Source organism: Poecilia reticulata, chromosome 15 (assembly GCF_904066995.2).
Source record: "Poecilia reticulata chromosome 15, P_reticulata-male-v2, whole genome shotgun sequence".
Lineage (NCBI taxonomy): Eukaryota > Metazoa > Chordata > Actinopteri > Cyprinodontiformes > Poeciliidae > Poecilia > Poecilia reticulata.
This window is the reverse complement of record NC_088844.1, coordinates 15,994,805-16,015,302: the sequence shown is the minus strand read 5'-3', so window position 1 is coordinate 16,015,302 and position 20,498 is coordinate 15,994,805. Positions and strand designations below refer to the sequence as shown.

The window sequence follows — 20,498 nt, the reverse complement described above, 5'->3', positions numbered from 1 at the left end:
GATGCAAGACCTCAGGAAGGTGTCAATTATTAATGCCTGCTTGTGCTGCAGCTCCTCTCCACGGGATCCGTCCAACTCTCCATCTGTGCACAGTATTAGCACCCCCGAGAAGAACCGCTTCCCCCGCGGCACAACCAGCCGCAGCACCTTTCACGGAGCTCAGCTCAGAGACCGCCGCAGTGCTACGTACAACGGCCCCCCAGCCTCGCCCACGCTGTCCCACGACACGGGGGCTCTCGCGCAGCAGCGCAGGGGCACGTCCACGGGAATCATCAGCAAGATCACCTCAAAGTTTGTCCGCAGGTCAGTGAGGTCTATCAACTAATATGCATTTTTTGGGGGGGTTCTAGAACAGTTTTACAGTTTTGGCAAAAGTGTTTTAGCTGAATAAAGATGCACCAAGAAATCATTTGATAACTTCCCTTAGTCTCATAGCTTTAGTTTAAAAGACCCTGACAGATGTCAGGCTTGCTGGAAACTGAAATATCCATCATTTTCTAATCAGTTAATGCACCTCAAGTGCTACCATGTCTACTATGGCGGAACAAAAACACTTCCTTGTGGAAGTTTTGCTAAGTTAGAATAAGGTTTTCAATGTCTGGGAGGTGTTTAAATGAATAGAAGCCACTAAGCTATTTAAAAAGACAACAGTATTTTCTCTGTAGTTCATGCGGACAGCAAGAGAGTGAGACCTTAAACAAATTTGCTCAATTTTGCATTGTATTCATCTCAAAGCTAAACCCCATGTAGCCAAACACTCTACTCGGTATCTGCAGATAGTGAGTAGAGTGTTTGGCTACATTTCAACAACATGCTTTTCTTATACAGTTGCATATATATGTATATTAATAGCCTCCTAAAACACTTTGTGAAACATCACAAATATACAAACATATGGGGGGCCCTTATTTAGCAAATATTTATTGCAGTTCAACCAGCTGTTTGCATTACTGACATTGCAACAGTGACACATTTGGCATATATTGTGCATTTGTTGCTAAATTTGGAATTGTTGAATACCTTGTCAAAATTTCAGAGTTGGAAAAGCTTTCCCAACATTGGTGATCATGAATACAAGATACTAAATTCTATAATTTTTTCCTTGTTTTTAAAGTATTGCAAATTTTTATTTACAATAGTTTTATTTAATGACTACTTACAGCAGAAAAGGCTAGTAAAAATATGTTGTCTGCTGTTATTTTTTCATAAATTGCTGTCGGTAAACAGAAATCAGAATGGACTAAAAATGAAAATCTTTGGTTTAAATTGAAAGATATGAAATAGGCCAAAAAGTTTTTCATCGGTGCATCTTTTTTGTTATTTTTTTTAAACTATCATTGGGTACCTTCTGCCAGCTTTCTGTCAGTTCCAGCATCCTGAGCCTCTTCTTGCGAGTGTCACTTTCAAGCTGCCCCTTGCTCATAGCTTACAGCTTTCTCTCCTTTTCTCCCCGCATAGAGCTATGTCTTTCAGGTCGACCCGGAGGTAGGAGAACATAACGCTTGCTGCACATGTCCCTCTCCTTCTCCTCCCATCTAAAACAATAACTAAAAAGAAAAAATAAAACCCTCTCTGTCCACGACGACCCGTGTGTTTTAACGTCTTTATGTACTTGCCCACCACATCCTCGCCTACCGACACCCTTGTTATGCCGTGTATCTCTTCCCCCTTTGTCCTCTGCCTTAATGACCAGACTTCACGGCTCTTCAGCTTTCTCTACTAAAGCCACTATATGTGTACGGCTGTAGTTGCGAGCTGTCCTCTCCTTACTCTCCCCCCCCCCTGCCTTCATGCAGAGCTTGAGACAGACGATTAATAGAACAGAAATCGAGCTGTGTACACGCATAAGCACTTTTCCTCTCTTTACACGTCAGTGGAGATTAAGGAAAGGTGTGTTACGACAGATGGGATGATGCATATGGTTTATGTTGGCTTTACTGATGAAAGGTCATCTCATTGTGTGCTGAGCTCTGACACCCAGGAGTGTGGATTCTTTCCTGGCATGATGCCCGACACCCTCATCTGTGTTCAGTCATGATTGAGCTGGTTTTGGCAGTCGGTTGGCTGGTGGCGGGTTGGTGGGTGAGTTTGGGGGGATTTGATGTCGACATTAGCTCAGATGTAACGAGTGAATTTTGGGTTTATTTCAGGGTGCCCAGTGAGGGCGAGGCCAGTGCCAGGACTGAAACACCAAGGTGAGATTTGAACTCAAAGGGTCAATAATCTAAATTTTTTTGTATCATGATTGTTCAAATTCATCGCTGTTTTTGGTGTTATCACAGTGTTGAAATTTTGCTAAGTGTGCTATTATTACCAGGTGAAGTTGTTGTTCTCAAAGTAGAGTCATCAACATTATTCCTGCAGCTTTAATGTAATTTTTGTAGGAGTAATTTTCATCATTTCAGTCACGTATTATCTGTAATTGTATTCTTATATTTATGTTTACCTATACAAATTTAATTTTGAGAATAAGAAATAACTTATACAGAGGTATTTTACAGCCAATAACTGCTTCCCTTCCTGAGGAGATGGCTGCACTCAACGTGTTTCTTATTTGGGCTTTTCTGCTGAGTTACAATACTGACAAACCTGACAAGCTAATCATCTGGCTAATATCTAGCTTAGCATTCACTACAAGTGGCTGCTGGAAGAGGAAGATGGCTTCCTGTGTCATTTCCTTTTGCATGTTGGAAGAACCGAAAAAAACTTGAATGAGCTTCAAATATTCAAAATACAGCTACACTGATGATTGAAACATCACAGATTTCCTTTTACTGCCTTCTACTTGTGGCGCACCTGGGCAATCTTTGTCTGAGGGACAAATAAAAGATTTTTTTCTGCATGGACAGCAAATATGATTTTAGTGGACTTTTTTTTTTTTTAATGGATAAAACCTTCATCTCTGTAACCAATAAAACCATTTCATCTCCATTTCAGAGAGAGCCTGTATTTGACCTAATTAAGATGTTTTTTTCTTTTTTTTTCCCCTTGTCCATATAATGCTTTTCCAGGAGTGCGTCTGGCGACACCAAGGATGACGCCAGTCGGGACTCCAAGCCCCGCTCGCTGCGTTTCACCTGGAGCATGAAGACCACTTCCTCCATGGACCCCGCAGACATGATGCGGGAGATCCGTAAGGTCCTGGACGCCAACAGCTGCGACTACGAGCAGCGCGAGCGCTTCCTGCTGTTCTGCGTTCACGGCGACGCGCGCCAGGACAATCTAGTCCAGTGGGAGATGGAGGTGTGCAAGCTGCCCCGCCTTTCCCTCAACGGCGTGCGCTTCAAGAGGATATCGGGCACGTCCATCGCCTTTAAGAACATCGCCTGCAAAATTGCCAACGAGCTCAAACTGTGACGGCAGATGGAACACCGCCCGGGCCTTCGGGTGAGCTCTGGTTACGCTCTCATCCCATCACTGGATTAGTGTTGACTCACAGGACAAAATCAGCACTGAAGCCCCAGCACACCACCGTGCAGAAACAAGGTGGATCCGGCTGGCTAACGTGCAGCTCTGGCCCGCGAATGTACTGTACAGGGTAGGGTGACTCGGACAGATAGCAAAAACCAACTAACCTAGCCTTTTTTTTTTTTCCTCTCTTCTCTCCCCATCGACGCCGTCTCCCCGTCAGCCTGCTGCTCCACGTTAAAGGACGCAGTTACGTAACACATGCAGTATGCAACTGAAGATGACCATTCGGCAATAAGTTTTCAGTCTGTTTTTCGAAATACTTTGAGATCTGCTCTCCTTGCTGAATAACCATTAAAATTACTGTAAGCTAAAGCTAATTGCTTTTTCACCTATGTTAAGGCAGTATATAGATCAGGCTGGAGCTCGTACTAAAACTATGTAAAAAAGAAAAAAGGAAAAAAAAAGAATTGTACTGTATGCATAACATCTGCAGGTACTGTACTGTATATTAATTTTTAGTTCTGTACAGAATTTAATTGTTAATACTGTCTTTTTTTTCCATGGGATTGAGTTATTTCCTTCTACAAATCATGTCTCTTAGAGCATTCCTCTCTTTGTCTGAAATTGATTTCATCCCTTCTTTTTTCTTTTTGTTTTTCTTGTTTTGTAAGAACCACCATTTGAAAATAGTGTTTTTCCAGTTTTATTTAAAGAGGACTAAATTATTTTCCGGATAATGAAGGGACGCAATGTTCCTTTGCCTTTTTGTGTTATGTTTGCCTATGGAGGAAAAAAAACAAAAAACAAAACACTAAGTTGCACCACACAAACTTGAGTTGTAAGTTCAGTTGAGGCTGAAAACATGTTCACTTTAATTTTTCTCCTTGCAGTAGGGGCCCTGCTGCAGTTGCACAAGTATTCCAGGGTGAAGTGTATGAACATGAGAGTGCACACCTGTTTCCTTCATGTTAGTTTGGTAGTCTCAAAGGAAGATGCACGGTTTTAAACTGGTTTGCTTTAGGACGCGACATGTTGGACGCCTCTACCCAAAGGATTGGCGACACGAGGAGCCAGACGACTGAAGCTTTGCTGCGGAGCCTTTCTAAAGAGCCAGATTTAAACTCGCTGCAAACGTGTGATTGTGCAGGTACTTGTGTATCTCCTTACGTTTTTTTTTGTTGTTTTTTTTCTGTTGTATTTATTCCATTACATTGTAATGTGCTGCTTTGTAGATTTGAGGCGTGCACTTTGTCAGAGAAGATTAAAAGAATTTTATTTGTTTGTATTTATTTACTTTCTCATTTTATCACAACTGCACGACACATTCTGAAAGGTTGGCGCAGACGTCCTCTGCCGCCTCCATTCACGATGTAACGCTGAAGTTAATATGCGGGAAGATCTCAGATGAAACAACTCTTTTATTGACTCCAAGTAACATAACTTTCATCTTAGTCGTGACACAAATGATGAGGTTTGCGCACATGATGGTTAAAGAATATGAACAGTCTCTTTTTCATTTCAGTACCTTTTTAAAGGAGCTCGAAAATAGTTCAAATAGTTGCCAGTTATGAAAAACCGCTCAATACTTTAAACACTTTACAAACCATTAACGATAAAAACGGAAGTCGCAAGGATACACAGGTAGACTCACAATATATCTGTATGCAGAGTTTCTACTCGGCCTGGAATGAGATTCAGGTGTGTTTGCAGTCTGGAAGGGAGCAGAAAATCAAAGCTGAGTCTTGAAAGATGTGTATATCCAAATTCTTCCCAGTACAATTGTTTCAATGTCCATCTACCTTTCAGCCTGTCTGTCCATCCTTTTATTCAATTAGTACATTCATCAGTCTGTCCATTTGCTTATGATTGTTCATCCATTCATCTTTGTCCATCCAGATATTCCTCCATAGATCTATACTTCTATCATTCTTTTGCTCACTATTCACAAATCCACTTATTTGTGCATCTATTGGTCCATCCATTTGCTCATTTGTCCATACTCCATTCTGTCCATTCATCTTTTGGTACATTATTCCAACCAGTTGTCATTATCCATGAACAGTATCACCTGTGCATTAGTTTAATCCATCCATCAATATGCCTGCATAACCATTTGCCTACTACTGAATTATCCCTAAATCTATCTATGCTCTAGTTTCTCCATCCATCCTTCCCTACAGTTTATGGGTTTTGTCAGCTCTACACTTGAGGCCACTGCAGAGATATCTGCCACAAATTTAAAGTAAACTTCTGGACCTAAACTTTAGGATTATGGTAAAACGGTATCGAACACTTAGAAAATGTTTTTTTTTTCTCTCTCTTAATTTTTTTTTTGCATAACACAATCCTATCGTCTTTAAACAAACACAACCCTGTCTGCCCTGGACCATCTCTACACTTACAAAAGCATCTTTTACAAATCTTTGCAGCGTACAAATGGAAAGACAGAAAAAATGTAAACATTGTGTTTCGGCAGATTTGTTCAGTTAAAACATGTTAGCAGTTTAAAAAGGAGATTTCGTCTTCTGTAAATCACTATGTAATATTAGAGGATAACTGTATAAACTGGTAAATACTGTAAAAGCTTAATCACAAATTGGTGTCAACCTTTTAAGGCCAGTTTTGGATTTGTTGGGTTGGGTTGATGGCCAGCTTCTGGACCTTCATGCATTTATGTCTTGAGAAAATATTGGATCTAATCCTAACCTAGGATACATGCCTCTCAATCAAATAATTGGCTTGAGAAACGTATTTGTTATCTTTAAACTTGTCATGCAGAAATTGTGATAGATTTTTAAAAATGAGTGAATATAAATTTCTAAAGTTAGGACCATAAATGTCTGAGTTACTTAGCTCTCAATCTCCTATTACAGACTTTTGTATGTACACAAAAAAGATCACAAAAATAACTAACCATTCAATAGAAAAAAAAAAAAACAATCAATTACTCAGATCAATGACTAAATGCTCGTATATCTGAGTTTTCCCTTTGAAACTGGAGGCCAGCAGAAACTGACGGTTGTCAATGGAAACTGGAGAAAAGGCCCTTGGTGCCTGAATGTTCAGCTCCTGGAAGCGAACAAACTCGCCCTTCTTGGCATCCCAGCGGTACACCTGGGTGAAAGAGTAGTCGCTGCCCAGAATGGCGTACTGCCAGCTGCCCACGGTGAAGGGCTGGAACACCATGGAGCCTCGGGAGGGCATGGTCTGTAATTCTCTGAAGAGGGCGCCATCCCAGCGCATCACCTTGGAGTCACCAATGAAGCGCGTCAGGCAGATGTAGAGATCAGACTTGACCTGGAAGTGCTTGACGGCATAAACGTCCTCCATCTCCGGGATGTCGGTTCGTCTGTCGAAATGCTTGGTGGCTTTGTTCCACTGGTAGATGACAGGCCTCTGGGAGCTGCTGGACAGGATCAGGTGAGGTTTGGAGGAGATCTCTAGGTACTCCACGTCAGTGTCGCGGTACCACGGGTGGAGGGATTGTTGGGAGTAGAAGCCATTGCCATTCCACTTGTAGATGGTGGTGGAGCCAGCCTTGGAGCTGTCGGCTATGACGAAGAAGGACTCTCCATCAATCCGGAACGTCTCGACGTCATTTGGCTTGCGGATTTTCAAGACATCAATGCCTTGAAGCTTGATGAATTTGTTGGCAGAGGTGTCCCGCTTGTAGATGTGGGAGCCTCCAAACAGCTGAGCCACGATGATGAACAGCTGGTTGTCAATGACGAGAGGCTTGCAGATCACAGTGGACGTACCTGGAAAAACATGCAATCCGTTGCTTCCCATTTTAATGCCAATTTTAGTTTGAGACTTGAGCAGCCGATTGACTTTACTTACTGTCAACATCGTCAAAGTTTCTGAAGTTCATCTCGACGTGATCCCATTCAAGGAAGCCACACTTCCCGATAAATGGCTGGGCAAAGACGACATACTGGTCGTTCCGGAAAGAAAATGCTTCCACTGATATGGACTCAAATTTCAGGGACTGGTAGGGAGCAAACTCTGTGAGGGAAAACAAACACAAAAAAAACATCTTTACAAGTAAAGTAAAATCTGTAAAGAAGGATAAATGTGAGGAGTCAAAGCTCCACCTGTGGTGATGCAGTCGAAGGACTGCGGCGACAGGTCATTGATCTTCTTGTCCAGCTGTGAGGCCGGGCCCTTGCAATAAATCTGGTCCACGGTGGCATTGGTGCCGTATATCCACTCCACTAACCACTTCAGCTTGCAGTCACACAAGAAATGATTCCCACGCAAGTCTCTGAAGGGAGAAAACCATTGTGTGAAAATCTGAGAGCGTCACTCCTCCTGTTCTACAGTGAGCTTAACGTTCTGAAGCTCCAGATGGTGGCTTTTCTCTGACGTCCTCAATTTGAGGTTTCATCGACATCAAGGAAGACTGAACATCTTCACTGGATAATAGCCTGCAGCCCCTCTCCCTCCTTTCTCTCTCTTCCTCCATGTAATTTTAATGGCGCTAAAAGCTCCAGCTGCCTACGCGTTTGTCAAACCTCGGTGAAGGAGGAGCAATAAATGATACGTATTTCTAAAAATAGAAAGTTGTACGGACAGCTCATCATTCATTGTACAACATTAGAGATTGTATCAAGTGTATAATCTTATTAGTTTCTGTCTTTAACAAGGAATAATACTTACACTTTTGTCAGGGCCTCGAGACCTTTGAACAAATCTTTGGGGAGAGTCTCCAGATTGTTGTAGGCCAGACTCCTGATGGGGGGGGGGAAGAGCATATTTACTGTAATTTTACTGTAAAGCTTAATCTTTAACAAAAAACGTGTTTTTTTATCTAAATTAGGTAACTTCAAAGCAGTGAGTATATGTAATACAGATACAGTTCAAGCTTTAAATAGTAAGACAAGGTTCAATATTTTTTATCATTCATTTTGAAAAGTCAATTATTGCAGTATATAGGCTCATTACACACACACTGAAATATTTCCAGTCATTTATTTTCCTTCCCAAATTCTGTGAAATATAATAAAAGCTATAACATTTTCACAGAAAATGAAAGGAGGAAGTGTGTACTTTCAACAGGGATAACTGCACCCTTGAGAGGATACAAATGCCCCCATTTTCAGATGAAAGTAAAGTTTGCATTTCATTCAGAAAGCAAGGTCTCAGGGCTTGGAGAAGAGAGGACTCTCTTGCTTTAAGACCAACGTCTGATTTTTTTTTTTCACAGTACGAGATGGTTTGGGTTTGGGGTGCCATGTTGGTGTTGATCCACTGTCTTTTTTGAACTCCACAGTCAATGCATCTACCAGGAAATTCTAGAGCATTTCATGCTTCACTGTGGTAACAAGCTGTATGGACATGCTGATTTTTATTTCCCAGCAGGACTTTCCACCTGCCCACAGTGCTAATGATACCAAAAGCTGGTTCAATGACCATGGTCATTTTTTGCTTCATTTACCAGTAATCTGACCCAACCAGAACCGCATAATCTATGGAGCATTGACGATAGGAAGATGAGAGACACAAGGCCCAATAATGCAGCTGACCTGAAGCCTATCAAGGCCATTCTATCTCGCATAAGCATCTAAACTATTCCATTTTAGTTTTTGCTGTATGTTTAGGAACATTGTCCTGAACCTCAGTCCCAGTCTCAAATCCTCTGCAGCCTCCAACAGATTTTCTTCCAGAATTGCTCTGTATTTAGCTCAATACATCTCATTATAAACTCTAACAAGCTTCCCTGTCCCTGCTGAAGGAAAACATCCCCATATCATGATGTTGCCATCACCGTTGTTCACTATGGGGATGGTGTGTTAAGGGGCTATGTTGACTGCAATGCTTCCGTATTCCATATGTGGTGAAAACTGCCATGACTTTATTTCAAAAATAAAACTCTCAGTTAGATTTGGATCTAGACGATTCTAACACAAATATCCTCTGATCTAAGGCATTTCCTGGTAGCTCTGGTTGCATGTTTAGGCCTGTGATCCTTCAACCCAGTAATGCATCTAACTGGTTTTCTTCTTAGATAATCCAGTTTATTACTCCATCCATCTCCACATTAACTCTGACTAGCTTCATTGTCACTGCAGAAGAAAACCAATCTATACAGTCCGATACTGCCACCAGCATGCTTTATCGTAGAGACGGTGTGTTCATTACTGTAGCATGTAATACCAGAGCACCTTTATCCACACATTTGCTGTGCCCCCAAAGGTTCAACCCTTAAATGTCTCTTCAACTGAATCCCTGAACCTACTGCTGCATTCCTTGGTCTTCTTGTTCACTAATCTTCTCTAACAAACATCGATGTAAGGATGTGGGTTTTGTGTCTGATTATTAGTTCATGTTGTCCCTGTGTCGTGTCTAGCCACTCATTGTTCCCAGCTGTCTCTTGTTTCCTCTGATTATTCCCTGTGTATGTTCTCCCTGTCGGTTTACCTGAGTACCTGGACATCATTAAACTTATTTTTCTCCACTTACCGTGGGTCTCACCAACTCAAATCCTCATCACCTCAAACTCAATTCATCACAAAGGCCTTCCCTGAACCGCTGGATTGAATTACACATAGATGAACTGTTTACTATTAGGGCCCCAGGTGATTAATAGGACAGTGACTACAAATTCATGCCAGTCTTTTTAGACCTTTAGTTTGTAAATACATAATAATAATAATTAATAATAATAATAATAAAACATGTTTAATTTTCCTTCCACTTCAGCTATGCTCTGCTTTATGATGTTTTATCACACAAAATCCCCAAGCAATACAGTGAAGTTACAGCGTTTCTAATGTGACATGGTAGTAAAAATGTAACAAGGTAATGTAAATACAACAGATACTGTATGAACAGTTTTGCGAGCCACTGTGTGAATAACGCAAACACGTTGAGCAGTTGCGTAACAAGGATGTTATGTTTTTGCTTTCTAATCATTTTACCAGCTGCACATTGTTCGGAGAAATGTCTCTGTGGCAATAGAAGCTGCGCAGTAACCTTTGTCAGCGTTTTTATCTCTTGTTTTTACATCCTTTGCAAAAAATAAAAAATGTACTTACAGGTGCACCAGGGTTTTCAGACCCCGGAAAGCATACTGTGATATGGACTGGATTTGGTTGTTTTCTATGAATCTGAAAAAAGGAGTACGCGCATTAGCAAAGAAGACACTGTGGAAGTAGAAGGAATGTCAGCCATACGATTTTATCACAAACTCACAGATATTCGAGATGAGGAAGTCCAAGGAAAGCGTCCTCGTTTATAGATTCCAGGTTGTTTGCTGTGAACAGGCTGTGCAGAGAGATCCCAGTGTTTAGTATTTGACTGCTTAGGGTCACGTACTGACAAAAACATATTGAGAAAACCTCTGCTCACTATATGCTTCCCTAAAGAAAACCATTTTGAGGATTCCTGCAGGCAGTCTTACGCAGTTGTTTTTTAGTGGCTCAGTCAGAGCCAAAGTATGACTCAGATCAAGAAGGAAATTCCCTGAAATACATCTGTGCCACATGGCATGTATGCACACACATGTATGTGGTAAAACTTGTCTGCGTGTAGAGAGCAGTGATCAAACCTACCATGATAAAAAAAAAACAACAACAATGTAAGAAAACATCACTAGGGAATCTTTCTGTGCTAACATTTCCAATCAGTCTGAAGTGTTGTGAAAGAAAACGTCTTGGGAAATTAAACATGGCGTTGATCAAGCTCACAGGAAAATGACAGCATACAACAAACAACAAAAACATCATTAAAAAAAATTAAATCAAAGCTCCAAAGAGATTTCTCACAGGAGATGCAGGGCAGGGGTGTGGATGAAGCTCTCCTTGGCGATTTCGGTGTATTCCGACTTGACGAATGATCTGTGGGAGTAAAATGCGACAAAAAAAAAAAAAAAAAAAACACTGTTCAGTTCCACAGCAGACTTGTAATAAAACAGTTATTGCAGTCGGTTCCTTTTGGGAATGCATTTTTTTTGTGTGCTGTTGCTGCTGCAGAAAAGCCACTGATCGCACATGTTTGAAACAAAGCAATATACTAGTTTAAAAAAAAAAAAAAAGGACTCACAGAGATGTGACATCGGGGGGAAAGCTGCGAGGAATCGACACTGCGCTTTCGCACAACGCGTTATCTTTGGTGCATGTGCATGACATGGGACAGCGCTGCTGCCTGGCTCTCTTGCTCTCCACTGAAGGTACAACAGAAGCCACCACGAGTAAACCGAGCCAGAGCCACCTCCTGGGTATTCTGCATGTATTTTCCATCCTTGGGAACCGCTGCGGGCACGACTTGCGCGTCGAGCAGCCCTACACATGAACCAGGGTCTCCGCCGTGCTTCCCTCCCCTGCTGCTGCTGCTGCTGCTGCTGCCAGGAGGCCGAGCGACGCGCTGTCCGCTCCTGTTGTCTCCACCGACGGGGCTGCGCGCCTTCTTCTCCGCCGATCCGGGGAGTGGAGGGTGATCGAACCCGGAGTCCCCCTCCCTCTGATCTGCAATTACACAACCCGGACAAAAAAAAAAAAAAAAAAAGAAAGAAAAAGAAAAAAAAAAACACGAGCGTGTATCTTCTGTGGCACAGATGAGAACTAATCAGAAAGTGTGGTGTGGTGTGTGTGGAGCAGAGGAGAACGCCAGCTGGCGCCGTGACAGACGCGGTGTGAGGGCAGGTGGGGATCCCAGCGGGAGCAGACGGAGCATCTCTATCCAAAAACCACGCCTATGGTTTCAGCCAACGCTACGCGCTCGATGTCAACCTCCTGGAGGATTCCGCCCAATGGGCAGGCGGATCTGGTTTTATTTTTTCCCCTCCATCAATCAACATGTACAGTACAGACAATCACTGTAAATTAAACTCCAACACGAACCAGCGGATTGCTGCCTGTATGCTGCAGACGCTACCTAAGCTGTCCGTGAGGGAAGCGGCTTGGAAAAGCGGGTTAGAATTGATCGTTGCAGACTGATGGAAATGCACCTGCAACATTCTGTCTTATTACAAACCCATTAGCCTTAGTTACATTTAAACACTTGGTTCTAGACAAATAATATCTTAATTTGGCGCATTTCCTGGCTTCTTCCCGGTTGCCATGGTGACAAGAAGATGCTCATACTGTTTGAGACCAGTGCTGAAAGGGAAGTCCTTCGGACATCTGTTCTGCTAACAGAAAACCCCCCAGGGCCCCATTTTAATCTAAAATATCATCTCTGTAAATTAGAATGTCATCAGAAAAGTTACTGAATTTGAAAAGTCAAACTCATATTGATTCATTACACACAAAGTGATATTTCAAGCATTTATTTTCTGTTAATTTAGATTATTATGACCAAGTAAAAAATAGTTTATCAGACAATTAGAATATAATACAAAATGAGTAAAATATATTTTAATACAAAAATGTGCAGCTGCCCAGCAGGCAGTCATTGAAACCAGAAACGGTCATTGGTTAAGAAGATGGCAGTTTACAGAGTACTGTAACCAAGCATACTTATGGAAAGTTGAGTGGAAGGAAAAAGTGTGGTAGAGACATGCACACAAGCAAGAGGGATAAACAGGATGACTGGGTTGTAAAGCAAACCCTGTTGAAGATTTTTTTTTTGAGCCACCACACACAAAAGGACTCAAGAGATAATCCACAACATCGTCACTCCCTGGGTTATCCACTTCAGAACCAGAAATTTCAGAAAAGTCTTACCTAAGCTGAGACGAACAAGAGCTGGACTATTGAGCAGCTATTTATCAGTGGCTCAAATTTCTCTTTTCAGTTTAAAGTAAACATAACATTTCATTAAGAAATGAAGGTCCCATGAGTCTGGAGGAAGAGAGTAGAAACACAGAAGCCAACGTGCTTCAGTTGCAGTGAAAAGGTAACACACAGATGAATATGGGAGCCAAGAGACCTGATGCTGATGGGCCACTGAATCAAGTCCAGAGTCAGTGCCACCATCTACCGGGAAATTATTGCGCACCTTGTGCTTCCTCTGCTGACAACCTGATTTCTTTTTCCATCAGTACCTGACACCTGCCAACACAGCAAAACTATCCATACCTCCGAGGTAATGTTGGGAGGGAGATGAGATACCTCAGCGCCAACAATAAAGAGCATGAAGGCTGCTGGAAAAGAAAGCCAGACTTCCTTAACACCTCAGCAAAGTCGCAGGCGGATTCCCGCCATGCACTAATGCAGGAATTAAAAATAATCAGTGCAAATGGTTCGGCCCAGGGAGACATCTTTCTGCTGGTTGACATTCTGTGTTGAAAATAGTTTCTTTATTGGATTCATGCAGATCTTCTGATAAACGGAACCCTCGGCTATTATTAGCCGTAAGCTCTGATCATTCAAACAGCTGAAATGCGTCACAGCTTGGGTTCCACTGCGTTTGCCTGCAGAACATCACATTGACAAGACCTCTTCCTCTTTGCCAGCAATGCGTGCCGAGAAGACTTCTGGGAGTCTTCACCACATAATTCTTCAGATCCCATTAGAGTTGTAGGATTAATATGTTTACCCACTGTATGCGCACCAGATCCGTCTGGGAAGAAGCTTTTTAAAAGGTCTCTAAATAAATACACTCTGTTCTCCACCTCCTGTCTCCCTGTCCCTGATGTGATTACACCATTAGATGCCCGGTGCCAGTTTACCATGATAACACAGTTCTGCCTGTATAAATGAAAGCAGGGCATTTAGATGGGGGGTTGGGGGGAAGCGGTGGTCTGGATGTCATATTTAGTGGTATGCAAGTGTATTGTGCCAGGAAGAACGAAGTCTCTTCTTCTCAGAGGAAAAATGCGGACTCGGGTTGGGCAAGCCGAGCAGCCAAAGTGTTTTTCTCACTTTCAGTTTTGCTGCACTACACGGAGAACACTGGATTTCATTGTTGTGCTGGTTGGTGGTGGAGTTTCATAAATGTCATCATTCACAGTGTGTGTAGTCATATTCTTTCAGTGGAATTTGGGGCAAGTGTCCTGTGACTTATGTAACTTCATTTCCAGCTATTTCAACGTACTTCCTCCCTTTGGAGAGCATTTTAGATCTTTGAATGATTAATTATACGCACAGATTTTACAAGGCACTTCACCTCTGGTACTTGGGCCTTTACTTTGTTAAGGCTTGCTCCACTAGGGGGACACAGAGAGCTCAGCTTCATGCCTAATCAATTATTAAAGGTTTAATCCAGTCATTTTACATCAATTTATTTTCACAAAGAAACAGAACAAATCTTCAGGTAAACGTATATTAATGAAAACAACGCTTCAATTAAATTTCAAATCATTTCAGAACTGCGGTTCTAAAATGACATGCAGGCATTGAACTTGTGCCGTGACTCCTAAACAAAGAAACAGAACTGAGCTTTCACGGGTTAGATTCACTCGAGGCAGATTTCCAGGTGCTTCAGCAGCTCTCTGTAATCGCTGGCTGGGTACTCATTCTGGCAGGTGGGACACTCCAGGATGCTTTCATTCAGCAAGCTGGTGCGAGAAGAGGACACCGGGTTGTCTCCCGGGGACGAGGAGGGCGGCATCGCCTCTTCACATGAGTCCGGGTCCTGCTGGTCTCTCTGACACAAACAGAGCCAACAGAGTCAGTTCAGATGGAGTATCAGGTTGAGCCCGACTTCTAGGAGAATCTATAATTCTTATCCTATGAGACTCGAAGCAGCACAGATTTCACAGTAAGAGGTGAGAAGGATGTGTATGGTAATAATAGCAGAAGCGTACAGCTCGTTAATCTAACTTTGACCCGAGAAGCAAAGCGTCTTAATTCAGCGTCTTTAAGTTTCATCACAGAGAAGAACTACAATCTGAGCTCTTTGCCGTATTCATGCCAACCTTTGACTGATCTGGGGAAAGGCCTTCCGCTCTAGGAAGCTTCTTCAGAATTCTGATCATTTGCTTCTTTAAATATGAAGAGTCCCGCTTTGCATCCTCAAGGTCTTGTGAAGAAATCTTGATCTAGAATTTTTAAAAACATTTTTGCCAGTGCAGGGAAACTTGTAAAAGTGTAGCGGTGTCGGCAGAACATTTCAAAGCTCTTTTGTTTATAAGCAAAACCTCATGGAGGGAAGGAGTAAAAATTAATCTGTGGCTAAATGGAGTAGGAGCATCCAGATGCTTTGTGGGTAAAGAAATCAGAACTGAGACAAATAGAAAACGTTTGTTTCCGTCCTACCTGTCTTTCCAGCTCTGAAATCTTTTCCTGGTCTGCATGGTGATGGTTTAACATGTACCTCTGATAGAGGCTCGCCTGAGAAGCAAGCAGAGATTTTTGTTTTCTGGTCTAGAGTCCTTCATTTTCTGACATGAATGGAAAGATTTGTTTTATTATGGTTTTACAAACACGTTACTAACATTGTAGTTTTTAGAACTGGACTGTATTATAAGTTGACATGTCATGAGCATTTACCTGCAGCTCAAAGTTTGTAGACCTCCGTTTCTCCTCCTTCAGCCTGGCTTGGAGTTCTTGGGTCTCCTCCCTCAGCTGTTGCTCTTCCTCCTCGGAGTTATGACATTCTTCTTGTGGGCTTCCTTTGCTTATCATCTCACTCTTCAGGTGGTGGGTGAGAGCCTCCAACTCTTCTTCTCTTGCCCTGAACCTAGACGTGGAGTTCTCATGTAGCTGACAACCGCTTGCAATCTTCCCTGTTTAAGACGGGGCTGAAAGTGTCTCATTTTGCCGCACGCGTACCTTTTTTCAGCAATGATCAGCTCCTGATGAGTCACTTCAACTTGTTTTTTAAGCATGTCCAGCCAGAGATCAGCCTCTTTCACGAGGCTTTCATAGATTTCTTTAACCTGTCTTTTTGCCTCTGCTGTGTTGAAAGGATTACAAGGCAACAGAAAGATAAGTAACGGAACTTGTTAAACATGTTTACTACGCACTATTAAACTATGTCATCTTGGAAAACAAAATGCTGCAGATGGTAATAATCACTGTCTCTATGGGATACTACAAAACAATCTAGATGTCTTAGAAACCCTAGTTGTGATAGTAGGCTGCCCTCTGTTGTTGAATACTTGCTGCCCACTGTCCCTTTGACTCACCATATGAATGCTCCTCATTGTGCTGCATTGAGTGGGCCTGGTTGGTTTCATTCAGATGCTTCTCCAGCCATAACATTTTGTCCAGAATTGCCCTAACATAGGCCTCTCTCTGCTGGTCATATTCCAGCCACTGCTTGTTCTTTTCCAAAGCCTTGAAGGATCGGATAAATGAATGAATGAGAAGAACACAAAGAGGCAGCTGGACGAGGAGAGGAATGTGAAGCACAAATACTTAGCGACATGCTATGAATCTGACCCAGTCATGCTTTGTCACATGAAAAACTAAAGCGAGCAAAGTAATTTTCACAACACTTGCATCGTTGAGCATATGCTGCAGATGTGAGACAGCTTCGTCATTGGAGAATGACGGGGGATCCTACAAGACAAGAGAAAACACAGAGCGTTGCACATTTCAAAAATCCACCGTTAACGTCAACATCATTTCAACGACAACAGTGAAAAACGAGCCGCGCGACAGGAAAATCTGTGAAAATTCATAGAAACGAACATGAGGCATGATTAATCAGAGAGAAAGAAAAACTGCTGCCATCTAGTGGTTTAAATCAAGTAAGACAAGAGCTCCCTTAGGAGAAGATGAGAGCAACATAACTTAGTACAGCAGTTTTGCTGTTATACCTCAAATATTTCACACTGCTGCGAAACATTTCTCCTCCTCTTTCTGTGACATCGCAGCAATTAGTCGGTGTCGACTCGACTTTTATCGTGCTCACCTCGATGTTAAAAAATGTGAACACCTGCGACCCCCTACCTCTGAGGTCGAAGTTGTTTTTTCATCTCTTGCTGGAAGCTGCTGACGACTCTCGAGCTGCAGAGTTTCAAGAGTGAGGAGTTTCTGTAAGCAGGTCAACAGCAAAAAAAAGTGGTTTAAAAAGCCAAGACAAATATTAACATAAACAATATAACCAGACTCTCAGAAGATCTTTCCAACAATAGCTAAAACCTAATTAAACTTCGCTGTGCTTACCTCCACAAGCTTATTATGTTCGGCGTGATGATGGGACACCTCAGCTAGAGTCTTCTTCAGCTGGATATTCTCCTTCTTTAAGCTGCTGATGATCCTCACGAGCTCAAAGCTGAGTTTTTTCTTGAGTGAGGCATTACTTTTATAGGCTGTCATCTCTATTACCTGATAAGAAGAATAAGAGCCAGTAGAACAATAGGAGACTGGAAGATGCTGTGTTTTGTCAATATGAAAACACAAAAACATCCACATTGTCGTAGTACTACCACAAAGCTGTTGTATTTCAAAGCACCTTTTGCAATATTACGTTTTATCTAGAAACCTGAGGTAAAGCAACCAGGTGCTTTCGGATGCTACAAAGGCATTTGACTAATGCGTAGCCTGGTATCTTGGTCTTATTGGTGTCTTTGCGATTTTCTTTTTTGTTGCATTACCTTTACTCGTTTTTTTACTTAATTCTCCATTTAGATAATTTAATTATCAGTGAGCGAGGTAGGGGGCAGTATGAAACTCCAGCAGGATAATATCTTAACAAAAAAAAAAACAACAAAAATATCCTGTTCAGGGCCATTGTAGATAAAAGAAACAAAAGAATAAGAATGGCCACAAATGAGTACATTTCTGCCCAAAAAATCTCTCAGAAATTTTGACATTAGTTTCACATATTTACAGGAAGAAATTAGCATATTTTCTGATGTAGAAAAATTGCTCGAAAAAAATCAGCAATTTTCCATGACTTAAGGCATTCGTTCACAACATTAAAACTAGGACACTCTCTCATACTGTAAAGTCAGAAAAAATCTTAAAGTTATCAGAAAAAGTTCAGAAGTTTACTTAGATTATTGGGACAAAAAACTGCCAGAAACCAACTAAGATTGCAGAGGTAAATGTAGGGGATATGCATCTGCACAACCCGGCAGGTACCCTTACATTTTGGAAAATATCCAGTTATGCGTCTCCTAAATTTACCACTGATACATTCAAAGACTTCTTTCACTTTCTGTTGCAAAAGAAACAGAAAGTGATTTTATAAGCTCAGTAGATACCTTAGTTTTAATATGATAAATATATGCATCTAACAATGGGAAATTTCAATGTTTATCTTGCAAATTTAATACTTTTCAACAACACAGCATGTCCAAGTTACTTGTCAATAAAATGTAAAATTAATCTAAAAAAATTCTGATATTTATGGAGGATATTTCCAATTTTTTCTTTTGTTTTTTTATACATACAATGGCCCTAAGACTACGTCATAGTACCCTAAGACAAACACAAAAATGTGTAAAATTATGTAATCGTTTTCATTTAAAACAAAAAAGTCAACATGTATTTCTACTGCTAATTAAATAATATAATAGTTGATTATTACAGGTCATAAATGCAACATTTGCTATTTTGAAACACATACTGAAGACAATGAAAACCCTCTAAGTTTCACTGTAATTTACAAGCGCTTATTTCTCAGAATAGCATATATACATAACATACAAAGCTTTGTCATGCAAAGTAATTTAAATCACAGGAACAGAAAAGGAAAGTTTAAGTAGTTTTGAAAGCAACTCTTCTAAACCTTTAACCTTTGGTACCAGTAACTCGGCAGTGCATACCAGGCAATGAATGTTTCACCAGGAGTTAGTGAATCTTTGTTTGTCTTATAAAGAGCAATCAAAAAGTCAACACTGATAATATTTCTAAAACATAACACCTGATTTCATCTGAAATTATTTCTAGAAGATAGATTAGCAAAAACAATCATTTTTAAAGCCTAATTTTTACAAACATAAACGTAAGTGACCCATAGACAAACTTGTTTTTAACTAACCTCTGCAAGTTAAACAAGCTAACGGTTGACTTTCGAGACTTCCGGTTGGGTAAACAACTGAAAGTCAACCGTTTTGTAAATAAATGAGACTTTTATTTACCCAAAGAAGATAATTTTCCGATCTGATAAGTGCTTCTTTTCTGCCTGTCTTGATCTTATAAAAATATATATAATTTCTCGGTCAGTCAGTCTTATTGTGCATTAGATTTAGCTAGCTGAACAAATTAAGCTAACGCTACCGGTGCTATTCTGGAAATTTAACATGTAAAGGTTTTTAGCACTGTTTCAAACGAAACCCATTGAAATTGGTTATTTAATTTTTACCTGAAAACGTTGGCTGCTATCAAAATGTGGCCTTATTCTTCTGAGTTATCCTTTTTTAAACGAAACTCACTACAAGCGTTAAGCGCGAAAGCTTCCGTTTGTAAAAAAGAAAACCGCTATTTTACTGCAGCAACGTTTTGGCACAAATTAAAGTTCCGTTGAATTTATTAGCAATCTTTATTAGCAATCTTTGAAACATTGACATTGTACACAAACGTAAGAAGAAAAGAAAAAATATATAAATAAAATAAAATATGCCAGGGGGGGGGTTTTATACATACAGTGACAAGAACATAATCTAGAGAGAATTACAAAATACTAAATTTGCGGTTTTTGTTTTTGCTGCTTTCCAGACAGCATCAAGTAGCCCCGGCGTGACAGGAACCTGATGATGATCTGTCAAGTCGCGCTGCGATGTTTCTCCTTGGGACCCAGTCGGTGAGCGACATCTCTGAAGGATACCTGCGTGTTCTTTTCCTCAGGAATTATAGCCTTGGGGGTGTTTTAATAGCAGCCAGGCGAGCATCTTCATTATCCCTCTCGCCAGCAAATATTATCTTAAAGCACTTAACAAGACAGCCTATGTCTACTCTTAGAAATATGTAATCAAATTTATCCAACACAATCAAGTCGTACTGATATGCTCAAATTCAATTAGACATTTCAGATCCTATTTGTAAAGCAATTTAATCAAAGTCACTTTGTAATGCCATTTTGATGTAAATGTATTTAAGGAACCCAGAGAGTTATTGGCACCTGGTTCTTGCAGATGGCATCTTGCAGATGCCATTAAAAATACATACAATATATGTATACAATGCAATATATATATATATATATATATATATGCCAGCCATCAGAGTGTAATTACCTGTGCTGAACAGAAGCAACAGCACCCTCTAGTGTCACAATATCCGATGGTCACCTAATTCTGAGTTACAGCG

At 41.0% G+C, this 20,498-nt stretch overlaps 3 protein-coding genes across 11 annotated transcripts in view; 1 reads left to right on the top strand and 2 right to left on the bottom strand.

Annotated features, from left to right (window-relative positions):
* Positions 1-4,696, top strand: part of mark1 (MAP/microtubule affinity-regulating kinase 1) — a 41,456-nt gene extending 36,760 nt beyond the window's left edge. For 2 of the 7 annotated variants that reach the window (XM_008429552.3, XM_008429555.3), the window contains exons 16-19: positions 52-303; positions 1,459-1,485; positions 2,151-2,195; positions 3,012-4,696. In XM_008429552.3, coding sequence (XP_008427774.1) covers positions 52-303; positions 1,459-1,485; positions 2,151-2,195; positions 3,012-3,357 — 670 coding nt within the window. In that variant the 3' untranslated portion in view covers positions 3,358-4,696. The remainder of the gene's footprint in view (positions 1-51; positions 304-1,458; positions 1,486-2,150; positions 2,196-3,011) is intronic. The other 5 variants (XM_008429554.3, XM_008429556.3, XM_081616417.1 and 2 more) reach the window with 3 other exon arrangements.
* Positions 4,697-4,811: 115 nt separating this feature from the next.
* Positions 4,812-12,585, bottom strand: LOC103476861 (leucine-rich glioma-inactivated protein 1-like). Its single transcript, XM_008429557.3, has 8 exons — positions 11,455-12,585; positions 11,178-11,249; positions 10,606-10,677; positions 10,449-10,520; positions 8,071-8,142; positions 7,506-7,675; positions 7,252-7,416; positions 4,812-7,169 (listed from the first exon to the last, which is right to left on the bottom strand). The coding sequence occupies exons 1-8, from the start codon at positions 11,649-11,651 to the stop codon at positions 6,352-6,354; spliced, it is 1,638 nt and encodes a 545-aa protein (XP_008427779.1). The 5' UTR covers positions 11,652-12,585; the 3' UTR covers positions 4,812-6,351.
* Positions 12,586-14,559: 1,974 nt separating this feature from the next.
* LOC103476858 (centrosomal protein of 55 kDa-like) lies at positions 14,560-19,698 on the bottom strand. 3 transcript variants are annotated; one of them, XM_008429548.2, is made up of 10 exons: positions 19,555-19,698; positions 17,409-17,570; positions 17,193-17,276; positions 16,680-16,799; positions 16,424-16,574; positions 16,068-16,191; positions 15,786-15,975; positions 15,552-15,626; positions 15,212-15,334; positions 14,560-14,940 (listed from the first exon to the last, which is right to left on the bottom strand). In XM_008429548.2, exons 2-10 carry the CDS (start codon positions 17,559-17,561, stop codon positions 14,749-14,751), a joined length of 1,212 nt encoding a protein of 403 aa, XP_008427770.1. In that variant the 5' UTR covers positions 17,562-17,570; positions 19,555-19,698; the 3' UTR covers positions 14,560-14,748. The 3 variants fall into 3 exon arrangements, with proteins under 3 accessions (XP_008427770.1, XP_008427772.1, XP_008427773.1); XM_008429550.2 differs by having other exon boundaries at positions 16,740-16,799; XM_008429551.2 differs by lacking the exon at positions 15,212-15,334.
* Positions 19,699-20,498: the final 800 nt, after the last annotated feature.